This window comes from Fringilla coelebs, assembly GCF_963513975.1.
Source record: "Fringilla coelebs genome assembly, chromosome: 2".
In the NCBI taxonomy this organism is placed as follows: domain Eukaryota; kingdom Metazoa; phylum Chordata; class Aves; order Passeriformes; family Fringillidae; genus Fringilla; species Fringilla coelebs.
In genome coordinates, this window is record NC_140029.1 from 71,296,314 (window position 1) to 71,314,208 (window position 17,895).

The following is a 17,895-nucleotide window of genomic DNA, read 5'->3' on the forward strand; positions in this document are numbered from 1 at the left end:
TCATAGTTCCTAAAAGCATTTGAGTGGTACTTGACTGCTAGTCTAGGTTCTAGATCGTGTAGAGCAACTTGAGGCTGAATCAAGACCAGAGTTTGCTTAGACAGATGAGGTTTAAACAAGAGACAGCAGCACAGCTCCTGTTCTTAAACATGCTTGTAATAGCCAGACATTACAACACCTCCATAATTCCCTCCTGTGTGTGTGCTCTTCAATGGTGACTGCAGATTGCTCTGGTCTCAGGGATTCAGTTCTCTTACATGATCCAGGTTTTAAAGGAACTTGTTTTTTTTCAAGCTCCTCTATTTTCTGCTCCATCCTTCTTGTCTATGCTGTTTCTGGGAGGTTTCAATTTTTTCTAAGCTATATGCAGAAGCTCAGTGTTTTTGAATTATTGCATGATTAAGGATAGAGGTACCTCCATTCCATGGTATGCACTATTGTATTTTTCAAAACAAGCCTCAAACCTTAAATAAGTGGTTGTCAACTTAATATGCAGTTAGGCTGAACTTGGACATCAATAATTTTCTGTTTCAGCGTTGAAGAATTTTTTTTGCTTAAGAACTTCTCTAATGTATTATACTAAAAACCCCTTCTGACTTATTTCTTAACTGTGTGAGCCAGCTTTTTGTTCTACATTATTCTACTAACCTGCTGTCTTTGATAACCACATAATAAATAGAAAATTTAACCCAAAGCATGTTGATTTGGGAGAAGCTTTGCTTGAAATAAATAGCAATTTCTATGGCAGTTCTGCTTTATAATTGGTATTATTCCCATGATTCTTTTAAATGTCAATACTAAGTGTCCTCAGTTCACCAGAAAGCTCTGCATGTTCTGAAGGGGGTGGATTCTTTTGCTTGTATATGTTGATTTTTCTGTGTCTGAGGTGATTGTCATAGGTAGAACCAACAGTTGTTTTTATCTTGACTCTCTTTTCCTGTACAGCAAAAAGGTGACATCAAGTTTTACATAAAGAATGAATTAACATGAAGGAAAAATATTTTAATTCAAACACAGCTTTGCATGGAAACACGTCCCATTTCTCATTTCCACAGTTCATGCCATTTCTGTGGAAATTAGAGGAATTGTATTGCAAAAGGTCTCCTTCCTGAGCTAACCACTTCAGTTGTAGTAGGTAAGGTGTTTGACAGAAGTAAAATTGGAATCAAGCTGGACTCTCATCAGTGTTTTTCTTGGGTTCAGATTCAAATTTACTGTGTAGGAGGCGACAAAGAATAGACTCAACTGTTTTTTCTTTTCAAAGCACAATTATTGGAGAGAATAATCTAGCTTCTCACTGTGTTAAATGTACCTGTCCATTTCTTAATTATTGTTTTCCTAAGGAGCCCTTATTGCTGACTGTTCTGTTGATTGAGTACATTTGCTGTTAGAACAATTTGTTACTTTGGAAAAAAACGAGCCATTTATCAAGAGTACGAGAAGTGATATGCTGAAGATGCACTTGCTTGAGTCCAGGTGGGAAACTGATGTTCCTTAGCAGCCTGAGAAGCCAGTGGGCAGAAAAAGCATTTTGGTGGTGCTATACAGAGGTTTTGAATCTTGAGTGGCATGTCAGGAAAAGATCTGGTAAAAGTACCCGTCCTTATCACAGGTACCACCTATGCAGAGCTGCTCTGTTAGATATAGATAAGAGCTTGACTAATAGAAAGCTCAGTTCTAGGAGGAAGAATTTTGTCCCTATTGGTAAGGGCAGAAACGCATCTGGAAGATTCAGGTTACAGCCCTCAATCCTTGAAAAAAAGCTGTTTAGCTGTGACTTCAGGTGTACTTCCCTTATTAAGGGGACCTTGCAGACATGATTTTGTGTGTTCAGTTCCCAGACAGAATTCAATAGCAGAGAGTATTGCTGTCTTCATCCAAACATATCCCCTTTTTGTACTGTTCAATACTTGCTCTTTCATCCATAGCTCTTGCAGTTGGAAGCAATTTAATGGATTGCAATTCAAAGTAATCCACTTTAGGCATCTAAGTTTATAATGACTTGTTAAATTCTTACTGATTTTTGATTTAGACTTGTCTTTCTCTGTCATTTGTTTTATGACTATATCCAAAGACATCTCTGTTAAATATGTACTTTCAGCTTTTTTGGTTGTGTACCACCAGTATGGTTTTCTGTCTTCTGCAGTGGATTGAAGAAGTCTATGGTGGACTGTATTAGTGCCAAAGTAGTGTACAAAAAAGTACACCGTTTTAATATTGAAAATCTTACACTCCTTACAGTGAACCACAAGCCATGTGCTATATTGAAACAGCTAATCTCGATGGGGAGACGAATCTTAAAATACGACAGGTAAAACAAACTGAATTTAATTTATTTTTTCTTTTAGGTGTTTAATATTAGTTATGAAGCAGCATCTAGCTTGCATGGCAACAATACAAGTGCTTTTTTTTGTTGTTGTTTTAAAAAGCATGTTTCTTCAAGTGGCTGTAATTTGCCTTTTCAACAGATACAAACCCAAGCAGTAATGCATCATGTGCAAGTGTAAGGAACTTGCCTGGAGCAAGTATTTTAAGCCCAGAGAGACAAATCAAACAGACCTTGGATGTGTTTTGCTGAAGGTCTAGTTGGTGGAATTTAAGTGCTGTACATAAAAATATCAGCTATGCTTGTGATGAGAGTTGCAGTGTCTCCTGTCACAAGTACTATTTTATGAGCATTATGCAGAGGCAGAAGCTGAAAAGGATCTTTATAAGTTGATACCTTTGTGATAAGCAGAAAAATTTATTTGGATCCTTCTAGCTTTGTTAAAGAAGTACTGTTGCTTATAGTGTTTAGAAATAGTTAAGAATCTTTGGCTTCTTTCATTAAAAAAAGTATTTTGATTAGGATTTTGAAACACAGATAATTTGTTTTAAAAAGCTACACTTGCTTCTTCTTTGCTACATTTGTAGAAACATGACTTACTGTTCCAGATCAGGCTACTAAGTCAGGTCTTGAGCTCTAGTAAGATTTTATTTGCTTCAGGACATGCTTAAAATACAAAAATATGGCCTTGCTCTAGCTTGCAGTGCTGCAGTCAAATTCTGCCAAAAGAAACACAAAATGGATTCCTCATTTAATAGAAAGGCAGTGGGGTGCTGTGCGTGTGCTCAGATGTAGAGTACCAATATTTTATGTTGCAGTTGTGTGACAAACTCATCATTGACCTTGAGCAGGATCAGAGCATATTGGCTGCAGTGGCCCAAGAGAGACTGCACTTAAGAATGACCATATTTAGCAGCCATAACACATCAGTGCAGCTATCCTTTGAGAAAAAAGCCAAGTCTATTTATACTGCTTTTCTCCTACTTCCTCCTGCACATATCCAACTTTGTGTTTTGTGGATGTAACTTTTCTCTTGGTTAAAGAAGGATCATGTAGGTAATGTGAATATCTGTATAGAGAGTTTCAGTCTTGTTAGTAGTTTCCTATGTGTCCATAATGAGTCTTCCTTGCAGGGAAGAGTTATTGAATATCAAATAAAAAATTAAAACCCCAAAACATAATGAAAACCAACCCCCCAAAAAACCCCTCCAAATCAAAACAGGACCCTGACTAACAAACCTCCACAGATTTAATTATTTTGGTTCATAGATGTAAAAAGGAAGCAAAATTTTCCTTGGTTGCCTTCTAATAGCAGTTTTTGTCAAGAATTTCCTTTGAATTGTTCCGTGCAGGGTTTGTCTCAAACTGCTAGTCTCCAGTCCAGGGAAGAATTGATGAAAGTGTCTGGGAGGATAGAATGTGAAGGACCCAACCGCCATCTCTATGACTTCACTGGAAACTTGCGCTTAGATGGTCAAAGGTATTGACAACAAAGCCATGAATTCCTTTGGTTAGGAAAACTGTTTCCTCTGCTCTTGTAGTCTGGAACTCTAAGCACATGCATGTTTTTGCTGGAGAAGAGGAGGGTAATAATTAATGTTTATTAATCAGAGCATCTGCCAGTATAAGATAGCACAGTTCTGTCTTTGTATGGAGCCTTCTGCTTGTTATGGGAGTATTGATTTCTTTGTAATTAATGGTGATATTTTATTAAAAGGTACATCTAAAGAGAAGAACTAAAGGAAATGGTTGGGGTTTTTAGGGCCTTCTTGTTACACAAGTTACACAGAGGAAATAGAACCCTTTCCCTTTCAACAAGAGCCAAAGTCTGCCCCAAGGTCAGGTTTGTAGAGAAAAGTGATCCCAGAACCTGGAGGCTTTGTCAGTGTGACTTCAATTTCTAGAACTCTTGAAAGAAAAGTATGTCATTTTAGTACTCAAATTCACAGATTGTGACAGGTTGGTAGGAACATACATGTTATATTTGGCTGTACCTGTTTTCCTTCACCAAATGTATATTCCTTGGGCAGCTCGGTGCAAGAATAGCAGATGATCATTGCATCCCACATGGAAGTCATGTGGTTGATACAGGCTTTCTCAAATGCCTGTTTTATTGTGTATTTGATATAGTGTGCTTGAAATGGATGGTCTCTTTGCAAGTTCAATGCTTCTCTGTCCTTGATGTGAGAGAGAATGTACTAGCCAAGGTCAAGTGCAGAGTAAGCTGCCACATAATTTCCCAAGTTCTGGATAACTGGAGCAGCTTTGCCCTACTGTGCTTTAGCAGGAATCAGACTTACAGAGGTTTCAGTGCTTTCTTAGTTGTGTGAACAATCTAAGCTCCTTATATTGCTATTACATTCTTCTCTTGTTGTTTGGGGTTTTTTTTATTATTAACTGGGGAGCAAAGCTGGGAGTAGAACTGTCTTCTTTAAAGTGTTACCAAGAACTGGAAGATTCATGAACTTCTTCTTTTGCAGCCCAGTTCCTGTTGGTCCAGACCAGATCTTGCTGAGAGGTGCACAACTGAGAAACACTCAGTGGGTCTTGGGTATTGTTGTGTATACAGGACATGATACAAAACTCATGCAGGTAAAGGTTTTAAGGGGATTAAGGGTATGTTTTGATAGAAGTTGGTCATATTTCCTGTATTCTCATTTTAATTGACTTGATTTTATGAAGTGGTTTGACTCATTGTAGTTGTTTAAGGCTTGGAGGCCTTGAGGAATAGAAGGGTCCGTTGTAGAGTTTGCATGTGCGCATGTGCGAACACACGCTGGCGTGAAAGCAGTTCAATATGTAAGGAAAACTAACTTTCATCTTAATTTATCTGGTAGCTGGATGGCATTTAAAACTGAGACTTAACAGCTGAGGACATAGTAATAATCATGGAGATAATTAGGTTAAGACAACAGTCCTGCATTTCCTTAATGTCAGGGAGTGCCTGGTGAGACCAGCAACATGTGTATGTTGATTGCTGCTGCTGAGCATTGGTGGGATGGACAGCAGGTGCTCTAAGGGACACTGAGTTTGCTTCTGCATTTTTCTCTTGTAAAAGCCATTGCCAGGTTATTTCTTCTTTTTTTTTTTTCCTGCTGCTGTTCAGAATTCAACCAAAGCACCTCTGAAGAGATCAAATGTGGAGAAAGTGACCAACATGCAGATCCTGGTTTTGTTCTGTATTCTCCTGGTAATGGCCCTTGTGAGTTCTGTAGGTGCCTTATTATGGAACAGAACACACGGCGAAGTTGTCTGGTACCTTGGCTCCAACAGTGAGTATGCAGGCACTGGGCCAGGGATGTATCAGACTGCAGGGGCAGCCAGGCTCTTACCTTCACTGAATTAATGCATGACATAAGAAATAAATAAATTAAAAAAAAAAACCGCAAAAAAACCCACATCTTGCTAGTTTTTTGATGACCTAATTTTTTAAATTTTTTTTTTTGAGAATAGGCTGGCATAAGTGAGCTTCCCAGTGAGGCTTCTAAAGGTTAGGTAAATATCACTGGTCTTGCACCCAAGGAACAGGGCAGAAACAGAAGAGGGGCAAGAGTTACTCTTGGATATCTGGTGTTCACTTTTTTCATCTCTGTGGAGATACCGTACACAAATTTTTTCTCAGGGAAGGTCGTGTACTGCAGCCTTGTGTGTGTCTGACTATATTTGACTGCAGGATGGGGAGTATCAGTCTGATGCCTACTTCAGCTTTGTGCTTTTATACAGATGCAAAGGATTTCTCTTTACTTTCAGTTAGAAATGCTGATCTGCTCTTTTAGAGAAAATTGAAATGGTGAATGTCACAATTCTTATTTGTTGAGTAAAATTTCTGTCTTTAGCTCCTGTTACCTTGTTGTGAGAAAACTGATCTCTTAGCATAATTATTTGAAGGGTTTTATTTTATTTTTCTTACTCCTCGAATTTATTGGTTCATTATCAAAGATGGACATGAAGTAGTCCCCAGCAGACTTTTGAGGAGGTTACATTAGCTATAAAATGTGGTGTTAAAAGCATTTTGAGATGCAGATCTTAAAGAATTTATCACAAACTGCAAATGACTTGTGTGCTGATGATGCAAAACAGATGGCAAGTGTTATCTTCTGCAGTTTAAGAATTGTAGTTGTGGTAGTAATGAAAAAAAATCACATAGGAATAGCATGGAAATGCCCCATATTTGACTCTGAGTTTTGTCAGTAGTAATATCTTCTTGTGGCAGTGTCAGCACTTTTCAGAATTTCTTGCCTGCTCTCCCCTTGTTTTTTAATGAGTAAGTTTAAATTTGTGCCTTCCAATGACAGAAGTAGTACTGGAAAAGATGAATGGAACGAACTCTTGAACTTGCAATATAAAACACGTGCAACTTGCAGTAGATTAAGATAACATTATAGTCTGTGTAGGTGCCTTTTTGTAAATTGAATGCACAATTTCTATGCCTTCTGTAACTGCCACACACAGGAAGGGAACTTTTTCAGGTTTCAGCCAGGTAGATGTTAAATTTTGGTTAAATGTCTCATCTCTGTAAAAATTTTATTGGAAAATGTTCTGATACCAAGCATGCTTCTGGTTTCTGTAAACTTAACAAAGATATGGAATTAGGGTGTACTCACACTTTGAGGTGCCTTTGTCCAAACTCTGATCTTTATTAGGCTTCAGCAATTTTCTCTCAATTCCGTCTCCTCCTAGTTTGCTCCCCTGACTTCTAATTAACTTATGATGCTGAAAACACTGAGTTGTGGACTCTGACCCTGTTGTGCTGGGTGTTCTGTGCACTGACTGAAGTGCCTCTCTAAGTTTCTAGGGAAGTGGAGAGCATACGAATGTTGTGACTTTGATTGTAAAAAGAGGCTGCAGGCAGCCCTGTGACTAGGACCCTTCATCCTGTGTCTCTGCTGAGACTTGTACCTTCTTGCTGGCTGTCTGTAAATGCTTCCCTTCCCTTTAGGACCAGTTGTGATGGTAGAGTTATTTGGACAAGTTGCCCAGTGTTGTCACCATTAATAGCAGCTTCTTTGATTAAGCAGGGTGCTGTAGTTAATATACTAGGCAAGTGTTTAACAGTCAACTTGTTCTTGTCGATTTCTTTTGTAAGGGTAAGTTCTCAATTCTGACAAGGATGTCAGATTTTAGAACTAATTTCAGTGTTTATTTTTTGTTTCCTAACTCCCCTGACCAAGCAGGCATTCTCTGAAAGATGGTTGCATTACTAGTGACATTGGGGGCTCTTAATTGGGCATTGACAGACTAGATAAATGTCTAAGTTGGGTTATAGTGGGGAATATTGTACTTCTCACCATCTGTCCAGCAAAAATTGTTCAGAAGGTGTTCCGTTCTTTTATATATAGCCTCACCAACCTTGCCCTTCTTCACCTGGTATGGTGTGGGTGTTTTATCTATTTTCTATCTATTTGAAATCAATATTACAATGGCCCTTATACTAGACATCAACATAGTAGCTTATTATTTTGGCTGTGTGAAATCTGATTAGGTGAACTGCATAAAGATGATAGCCCCTATACCACTCAGACTTGTCTGCTAATGTCCTGTGTCTCTTGATCCACAGAAATGCTGTCTGTCAACTTTGGATACAATCTGCTGACGTTTATAATCTTGTACAACAACCTTATTCCAATCAGCCTTCTGGTGACATTGGAAGTTGTCAAGTTTACTCAGGCTCTTTTTATAAATTGGGTAAGTAGCAAGAGTGAATGTATCTCAGTTCTGGATGTTGACATTTAAAATAAAAACCCACTTAACATCTTAGTGAGATTTTCTAATTACTTTCTGATGCAACTTCTGGGAAAGGCAGAGGGAAACTCAGGTTTTATTCAATATCAGTTCTGTGTTTCACAGGAAATTTAAAAAAAATCTAGTCACAGGAAGGTCCTCTGTGCAAATCATCACTTGTATTTTAGGCTTTTAGGATGAGAGGGAAGTCTCAGGTTTTGGTTGAAGGAGGTCTCTCTCTTAGCTGACTCACATTCAGTGATTATCTTTTGAAAACTCTTCAGTATCTTATAGCTTCTCTGAGACACAGCAGAGGGCAAGACTAGACTTGTTTGACAGTGTGTGTGGGGGGTTTTGTCGTTGTTTTTGTTGGTTTTGGGGTTTTTTTTTGTTTGTTTGTGCTTTGTTTTTTGGGTTTCTTTTTGTTTTCTTTTTACATCTTGAGGCTGGCCTTAAGGTCACCTCTGGAATGGACCATAGTGTTTTTGTAAGGAGATAAGTTGATGCTGCCGCACGCAACCAAACAGTCATCTCTCTGTTCAGGGAAGTTTTGACTTCAAAATGTCTTTCAAGTTGTGGGCCAAAAATACTGTAGTGATGGCTTTTAAGCTCGACAAAACCAAGGGGAATACCTTTTGTTGGTATGCATTAATCCTTGGACTTTGAGTAATATAGTAGATTCCTAAAAAACACGTGTAAGCAAAGTTTAATATGTCTGTTCCTTGAGCTGATTGTGATGTAGTAGAGATGCATATCAGAGAAGTTGCTTGGGTTTGTGTAGGAGCTGTTTGTTTGTAGTAACAGAAGTTTATTTCATGGACCCACTAAGATTGTCTCATAGATGTGGCTAGAACAACTGGTTGTTGTAACTGACGACCTATGATTAGCATGGCTAATGCATGAACTTCTTTCTACTGAGTTTGGTTTTTTTCTGTTGCACCTTTAGTTTATTAACTACCTATAGTTCAATCTGTCTTTTCTCATGTCCCTGTAGGGTGGAGGTGTACTTTGGAAAGGAGGCACCCATATTCATCCTGGGATGATGTTTGTCTCAAGCATTCAGAATGCCTGCTCATAGCATTAAGACAGTCTAGCCAAGTTGGAGCTGACTAAAAGAAGAACAGAGACTTTAGTGTTTAATTTGCATAACATAAGTCTTAATTTTGCTCTCATTTCAGGACATAGATATGTATTACCCTGAAACAGATACACCTGCAATGGCCAGAACCTCAAACCTTAATGAGGAACTTGGGCAGGTAAAATAACATTTTCGGAAGTGTCATGATTGTGATATACTCTCTCAAGAGTGAAGATATGAGAGCAAGATGTACGAGATCATACAAGATGTACAAATCAGCTTTATATTGTTGCTCTGTGGCTTGGGTTAATGAGACATTTTTATTTTCTGAAGTCTGAGTCTTGCAAGTGAAATAATGAGATCACAGGATTAAATGTAGTGTCATATAGACAGTTTTATGTTTGGGAATTAAAACTGTTTCTTATGTTCGCTCTAAACTTTATTATCAAAGGTCTTGGAGAGATGCTCTGTGATTTTGGCTGTCTATACCAGAACAGAATATACAGGGCTAGACTTATTAGTTTTTGATGTTTCTAACTACTTCACAGGAGATGCAAGTAAAAAAGAATGCAGTTATTTTCCTAATTTAGATATTGTGTTCCTTCAAGCATTTCTGTTTTCCATTCAGATAAGGATAACTGCATATTAACTTCCAGTTGTTGTAGGTTTGTTTATTCTGCAAATAGCATTTCTTCAGACTGGAAGGGCTTCCCAAAACAAGCTTACTGGGTAATATGACTTTGCTATTGGAATTTTGTAATACTGTTAAGAAATGGTAGCTTTTTCCTTGACATCAAGGTTATAGATCTGTAACTGAACTATGTGAACTTCATAACAGGCATGAATTTAGTATTGGAGACAACATTATGTATTTAAAATGCATAATATCCTGCTCAGTAGGGGGGTAGTCAATATTGTTCCTGCTTAATCTGATCGGCATTTTTCTTATGAATGCTGAAATTTTTATTTCTGTTTAAATCACTTTGATGTGAAGTTATCAACCTCCAAATTATGGTGTTATTTTTGCCTGAAGTAAGGGATGTGTGGCATAATGTATGTTGGTGGCCCATATGTTATTTTCAGGAATGGCTTACTAGTGATTCTGTGTAACTAGACTGAAATTTTTGATTCTTTAATTGAATTGCATGTTCACAGATGCCCTTGATGTTTTTGTTTTATGGTGAATTTATTAATGACTTAAAATTCCTCAGAAGTGTGGGTACCCACTTGACTTCTGGCTTGCAAAGGCTCCATTTCCAATGCTGTATTCAGTACCAGTATAGTGCACAACTAAAGGATCACGTTACAAGTAGTGTAGTGCACTGTCTTGAGCTGGATGGCAATTGTTGAGGACAAGCTTGTTCTAACTCTAGTCAAATTATTTTGGTCTGTGAGTTGTCTAACTCTTTCATGTTATCACCATCCCTTCCTGGTTCAAAGTCTCACTTCATGCAGAGGTACAACTGTGGTATCATTAACTTGCAATTAGTTATGGTCTGTTATGGCCCTTTGAAGGTGGGAATTTTGAATCTGCTAATGCTCCAAGAAGTTGCTTTGATAGGGTTGTCTCCAGGTTCTCCCTTAAAATCGCTGTTTCCATTAAAGGATTATTACTTTGGGCAGTGCTGACTGTGGCTGTGTGTTGTGTACTTTAGGATTGCTCATGGGTGGACATGAGATAAAACAGCTTTTGTTTGCCTGCAGAGTACCAGTTGGACTTACTCAAGCATATTCTGTGCTTATAGGTAGGGGGGAAAAAATCCCCAAACATTCCTGGTGATCTTTGAAACACAGAATGTCTTCAGTGTGCAAAATTCCAGTGATCCTTCAACAAGCCCAAGAGTCTTTGTTTTCATTTCTAATTGCTCTTTGAGATTAGTGCAGTTGAAAGATTTGGTAAAGGTCCAAGTAGTGCAACCAAGTACATCTGTAGTGATCACACTAGAGCCTTGGGAATTGATACTTACTATTTGAGCCTTTCCACATTTAGAGATAAAGAATTAATGCAATTAAATAATTTGCCTGATTTTTCTTCTGTAGATCTGGTAGACAAATCAAGCTGTAATAAGCCTGCATTGGCCAATATTGTGACATTTGAACAATATGACTCTGAGTATCTTCCTGTTTTCTGCTTTGAGTTTTATTACTATGCAAGGTGAAAATCAGACTTGTTTTTTCCCTTCCAGGTAAAATACCTGTTTTCTGATAAAACAGGTACTCTAACATGCAATATCATGAACTTTAAGAAATGCAGTATTGCTGGAGTGACATATGGGTAGGTATGACTTTTAAAAAAACTCCATAGCTTGATGCGTGCATACTACTGGTACAAAATTTTATATTGAAAAAGGATTAGAACATTCTGTTCTTCAATTTTTATTCTAGCATATTTTGTGGTCTTAATTAGTAGTTTTCATTTTCCTGTCCTGCAGCCCAAATTATGAAAGACAAACCTGGGGAGTACTTCACATGAAGCAAGGAAACTTGCTTCCTAACTTACCTGATCATGATTTAAACAAAACCAGTAGTGCTTAATAAGCTCTGGCCTTTCAAGAGGGAAGAAGTGCAGCCAAAGGGTAGCCATTATCAGTCATATTTCTGTGACTTGAGAAGAACCAGAATTTTGTTAGAACAGTGTAGATGTAGTTATAGAGCTTAATATTCCTTGAAGAAGAGGGATCCCTGCCTACTGGTTTTATTCTGTTCTGTCAAAAGGATCCCTTTGAGTCATCTACATCTTTGTATTTGCTTCATGTTAAATGGGTAGTCTTAAGACCTCGGTGCAAGTTAACCTTTGAATTTCATGTTAGCTAAATTAGATATCTCAAAAGGCAGAAAATTTGATTCAAATGTATGAACAGCTGAATCCATGGTTCCAGCATATGTTTTTGTGGGATGACTCATTGATCTTCGCCTTCTACCTATTTTTTTTTTGTTACTAAAGTGGAATAAATGTTCTTTTTTCCTTTTTCTACTCCTCAGTCACTTTCCCGAGTTGGAAAGAGAACGTTCATCAGAAGACTTCAGGTAAATACATTCCAAGATGTTTATGTTCTGTATAGCAGAGTGGGTACAATCTATATAAAGACTGCTTTCCAATTTGGGACTGGAAGAAGCCCAAGGGAGGAATGCATTTGAGTAAAATGGTCTTCCAGTGGGAGCCTAATGCAGAGCTGGTGGGTGGTGATGGATCTACTCTCCTGCATAGAGATTTCATATGTGAGGGGGGTGAGGAATAGGCAGTGGCTGGGGTGGCTGGGATGCTAATGCAGTGCTTATTTATAATTGCAGACAGTCAAGTTAAAAGCTAAAATTAACTGACTTTGCAGGAACCTTACCTCTAGCTAGAGACTGAATGTTGCTCTTTATGGTGACTGAGTTCAGGAGTGAAGAGAATAAGAAGAAAAGAGACTTCTTTATTAAAGTGCTATGTTTTAGTTATTAATCATGTCCAGAGAATCCTTCTTGTATTTATTGGGAACTTTAGTGGATAGAGGTGATGGGTCTGTCCCATTCCACAGAAACTAGTGAAGACCCAGAGGTGTTACAAGGTATCAATGAAACACCTTGAGATTATTGGGAAGGAGGGGAAGAGCCAGGGAGGACTGACACGGATTTGAAAGGCGAATATAGGGAAGAAGTGAATTCCCACCCAAGAAACAGGTGAACACTGAATGCTGTTAGAAAAGCACTTGGTGGTGAGCTAAGCTGGGCTTCTCCACTGGTCCAGCTCATTTTTATGATCATGTTTTAGGAAGGTGATAAAATGTTTCTTCTGCTGAGAGGTCATTTCTATGGATCCCTCTTTTCTTCCAGTATATTGCTGTTTCTTTTATTGCTGTGTCTTTTTCCCTTGTATCTTTTTTATTCAGTTTTGTGAAAGTTTTTCGAGGTATGTACTTGGAGAGTTAAAATCCTCCAGGGGTCAGCTTGAAGCAGAATGTTCTGACTAGGGAGGGAACTTAGGGATATTGAATGTCAATCTATTTTATGAGCAAGCTACCCTGAAATCCATTTATCTTAAATATGCTTAAAAACTTCTGTTGCTACATCTGTCCTAGGAACTGCATTGATACTTGAATCTTCTGAAATACACTGTCGACCATAACCATTTTGAGTTTCTTGCTGGTGTTCATTTTCAGCACTTGCTGCATTACTCATATGATCTTTTCACAATGCTTTCAAGGACACTGGAGTCTTACTTTGCTTTTTAAATTTGTTTCCCAAGAAACTAGATGAAGTACTAAGATTGGCAATGTTGCCACTTGTTTGAATATGCTTGTTTTGCTCTGCAGCCAGCTACCTCCTTCCACCAGTGAATCGTGTGAATTTGATGACCCAAGACTGCTGCAAAACATTGAAAATGATCATGTAAGTCTGCTCTTTGAATATCACGCCTCTTAAATGCCCTATTCTGGGCTTGTCTGGAATTGAATGCTGAACAAATCTATTTGTGTGATTAAGTCTGCTCTGTGAGTGTGTCATGCAAGCACAGAGGGGGTAAATTGGAATCAAAATAGCTCCCTCCAACGCCTTTCTGCCTACTTGTCTTACAATTGAATTAAAGAGGCAATGGCATTGATACAGATTCCAGCTACCTCTAAAGCAGCTTCATATATTCTGTGGTATATGGAAGATAATGCTTTGTAACAAGTTATGATAGAAATTGAAATTTTTTAAAAGAAAATCTACTTGGAGTGTTGAAACATCCATACCATTTTTAACTGTAATCTGTAGCATTACAAGGTAGTTCTGGAGTGAACCTTAAGTATTGCAGGTGTTTGGAATTCTAATTATGTCAGGGATGTAAGAGATGGAAATTAATTGCAAATTCAAGTTTGGCATGAGCCTTAATGATTAGTAGTCTTAGCCTAGCTGTTGAGTCCTAAAGGGACCTAGTCTTTACAGTGTCAGTCAGTTGTTTATTTGGAAATCATGTGGCTATGAAGTGTCTGACTGGACACCAGACAATTAATTCACTTGCCAAAAAGCATGACCCTTGTTCTCTGCAGGCTCTCTCACAGTATGGGGTCTGAGCACTGGCAAGCACAAACTCAATCAGCTGATTGTTCTCCTTAGTGTAGCTTCTGCAACTGGGCTGGTTTAGTTTAGTATGAGCATCTAAAATATACTTGCAGTATACAGTTTGTGTGCAGGAAAGCTTTGCTTTCTGTTCTGCTTTGCAGTACTTAAGAACTGCAGCGTGGCATGAATGCTACAAGGGAATAATTACTTGGTTTGGCACTATTTATTCTGCAGGATGATGGGGCCTAAAGGTGGCTCCTGTGCTCTAACATCCAGCAAGGTGACCCACTCAGGACAGTGCCCTGGTTTCCTATGTGGCTTTTGTACTCATGTACTCTGGAAACATTTCCCACTGGACATGACTTGCAGCCAAGATTCGTGCATGTCCTGTTCCTTTGTGTCCTGTTAGTTCATTTATGACTACAGTTATGGCTTATGGCACTTGTTGACTTCAGGTATTCATTCTGGTTTGGGTGTAGACTGCAGGTAAAATGTCTTTGAGCTCTTTCTGGCTGCTGTTGCTTTAGGTATGCATAGAGAAAAATGCTTTGGTATATTTTAATAGAGTCAGCAGAAGAGATGTATCTCAGATGAGCTGTGAGATGGAATTTCTCACCTAGCCTTGAGATGGCCTCTTATTTTAGGGCTACCTAATTATTTGATCTTCTCTGGGTAGTTTCTGCTTTGGAGGATAGAAGAAATATATGCTGTTGTAGCAGGCAAATAAGGGATTTTGGTAGCTTCCTTAAGTGTCATTTAGTCTAGACAGCTCAGAAGTCTTCTGTGCTGAGCCCTTTTCCAGTTTGCTTTTTGCTGGTTACTTAAACAGACAAATATTGATGTCATTGTGCAGCTGGCTGTTGGGCTGAGCATATTGTGTGAACTCAGCCCTCAGATGATGAGTGGGGAAATTACTGGCCAAAGATACTTTTCAGAGCCTGACTGTACTGGAGGAATGGGTGCCACCCTCTGGCAAGTGATGATTTAGCACAAGACATGAGAATGCAAGGACTGCTTATGACAGTTGGCTGAGCATGTTTGGGTGTATTTGTCAGGCTGTGGCTGAGAGGAGGGGCTGGATTCCAGGATAGTGGTAGAGGGAAGGGTCTTTCTGGCTTTTTTGCATTAGGTCAGCTGCTGAGGTGCATAACTGCTTCTTTCTATCTAAAAATCTATATTATCTCATTTTTTACAGCTGATAGATAGCTGCAGATGCTATTTGCAGATGTCTGTCAATTTCTACTCATGTAGTGAACTGTGGTGCAAAACTGAAGTGTTCTAGCATAAGCTACCTAGTGAAGTTAGATGGTGCTGTACTCGGGCAATTAATTCCCTCTAAACATTTGCCCTTCTGCAGCTGAAGGTGTAAGTGTGATCTCTTACAAGCTCTCATTAAGTGTTCATTGCTCTGCTCTTGAAGATTTCCATCTTTTTTTTTTAAGTTCAGTCACAAGTGTTAGTTTAGAACTGTCTCAGTGCCAAGTAATTTTCTTTCCAGGTTGAAAATAAAAAATTATGCACTTGTACTCGTGAGACTGTCTTCCATCTGCTAGGAAGATTTCTAGCATCCTGCATCACCTCTAAATTTCATAGCTCTTCTGGGCCACTGGTGTGTAAGGGCTGACTGATAGCCAAGTCCACTTTTGAGCAGCAGTTAAAGAATTATTGCCCTGTAGGAATTGTTCCAGGGAAAAATAACTTGTCTTGAAAATCTGTGGAGGTTTCTCTTGGCTGCTCTGCTATTTTAATGTGGGAGAAAGTACCAAGCTTTGTCTGCCTGCGCTTTTTCTTTGTGTTGGCTTCTGTTGGATGAACTGTGCAGCTGTACCAAGTGTGTGCTGCTGTCTTGTTTCTGTAGAGAAAATGGCATCAACTCTTAGTCTAGTAAGAGTCTTTCCTAAGACGGGAAGGAATGGTTGGTGAAAATGCTAGATGGTCTTTATCTTGGTGCTTCCTAGTTGCATATGTCCTGTGAATGAGCTCAGCACAGAGATGCAAGCCTGTTTGATGTGTGGTTATGTTTTACACTGATGATAAGAAAGCAGGGAAGGAGGTCAAGAGGGAACTGATAGACTTGGTTCTCATCCTAGACTCCTGTATCTCCCAGGATTCTCTCTAAACCTCATCTGTGAATTCCAATTTGCATATGAACTTTCTTCTGTGGCCCCCAAATTATCTCTTGGCTGAGAAGCAGCAAACATGGTGTAGCTGCAGATGCATGAGTTGGTTCAGTGAGTACACATGATGAGTACTTTAGCAGCTGGCCAGGCAGAACAGACAACTGTTGTGCTCACACTGAGCGTTTACCACACTGAAAGTGTTTGTTTAGACCTCACCAACACGTCTGCTTATTCTTGTGTAGCGTGTGGGAACTGAGGCTATTATCCCATCAACCTTTGTTAAAATGACAGCTATCATCAGCTGATTCTTAATTCCATAGGAAAGCAGAACCAGAAAAACATATCATGGCTAACTGGGATGAAAAACTGAAATTTGAAATACAGTAGGGGAAAAAAACATATTCGGGTGATGAAAGCCTATGGGAGGCTTTAGTTCAGACTGCTAGAAAACAATCCAAACACATCATTTTATAGTTCACAATTAAATTGTTAGAGCTTGGCGAGATATATTTTTCTCTTATCTGCTTTTGTTCTTATTGTGTGTGGGACTTCAGTACTTTTGTTCAAGTACAAGGCAGTGTCTTTAATTATAGGTCATATCTCATTGGTTTTGGGCAAGATACACTTGAATTTAATTCTCTTGGTTATTCAAAAGCTGGGTAATGTCTTCTCTCAGTCTGTGCCTGAAGTATCTTGGTCTCCTCCAGTCCTGCCAGCTTCACTGTTCTAGGGGTGCTCAGCAAGGCAGGATTGCCACACTGTTCTCCAGATACTTTAGTGAACTAAATGGTAGGAAGTTCATGTATTTTTAAGAAGTTGAGAATTACCATGTAATTCTCTGTGGTAGTTAAGTACCTAAGCATTTTCACAGTTTTTCTTGGCAGAATGTGCCACTTGCATGCAAAGTAGTAAGTTCAGGTTGTTAGACTGTGCTTTAGTATCCCACTGGCCATTTCTAGGCCATTTGCTTAAAAAACTGTCAGTCCTGCTCACCTGGAAATACTGTGAATGAGGGCACTTGTCTGATACTGCTACACCTAAAGGAAAGATGAAAGATATCTTTAACTTCACATGCAAATTCCTTGTAATTTTTATGAGACTCTTAACAGTTGAGAAAAATAGTGTCTTCAGAATGAAGAGTCCAGATGAGTGCATGTGTAGCATGTGCAGATAGGAAGATGTGCTCTGCAGAGGGCAGCTCCCCAAAAGACTGAGGCTTGTCTCAGTGTTTTGTTCCTCTAAATATAGGAACCATGAAGGGATGAAAACTTGCTTTCTGCCCAGTGGTTTGCTTGATAATGATAGTACCGTGCCTACTAGATAGCTGAACTTTGCTTTCCCTGAGGATAGTGCTTTGTAGATGACAATCCAGAATCTGCTTCCAGACCATTGCAATGTGTGTGTGGTTCTCAACTGGTAGGGGAAGCAAAGAAAATAATTGACCCAGTGGAGTATATTTCTTGTATAGATGTTTGTAATTAGTTTGTTCATGGTTTTTTTTTGGGGGGGGGGGGGAGGAAGGGAAGAAGCAATGGCTTTCACCCAGAGTTGTTGGCACACTAGAAGAAAAATGAGTCAAGAAGGCACTTAAAATGAGAACTAGCTGTGGACTGATGAATAAGAGA

General features: G+C 38.9%; 1 protein-coding gene across 1 annotated transcript in view; it reads left to right on the forward strand.

The window, feature by feature from the left end:
- ATP8A2 (ATPase phospholipid transporting 8A2) overlaps positions 1-17,895 on the forward strand; it is a gene marked incomplete at its 3' end in the record, with an annotated part of 285,167 nt that overhangs the window by 57,257 nt on the left and 210,015 nt on the right. The window contains exons 8-16 of the mRNA XM_084201014.1: positions 2,242-2,311; positions 3,679-3,806; positions 4,807-4,918; positions 5,433-5,598; positions 7,884-8,011; positions 9,226-9,303; positions 11,312-11,400; positions 12,108-12,152; positions 13,421-13,496. Coding sequence (XP_084057140.1) covers positions 2,242-2,311; positions 3,679-3,806; positions 4,807-4,918; positions 5,433-5,598; positions 7,884-8,011; positions 9,226-9,303; positions 11,312-11,400; positions 12,108-12,152; positions 13,421-13,496 — 892 coding nt within the window. The remainder of the gene's footprint in view (positions 1-2,241; positions 2,312-3,678; positions 3,807-4,806; positions 4,919-5,432; positions 5,599-7,883; positions 8,012-9,225; positions 9,304-11,311; positions 11,401-12,107; positions 12,153-13,420; positions 13,497-17,895) is intronic.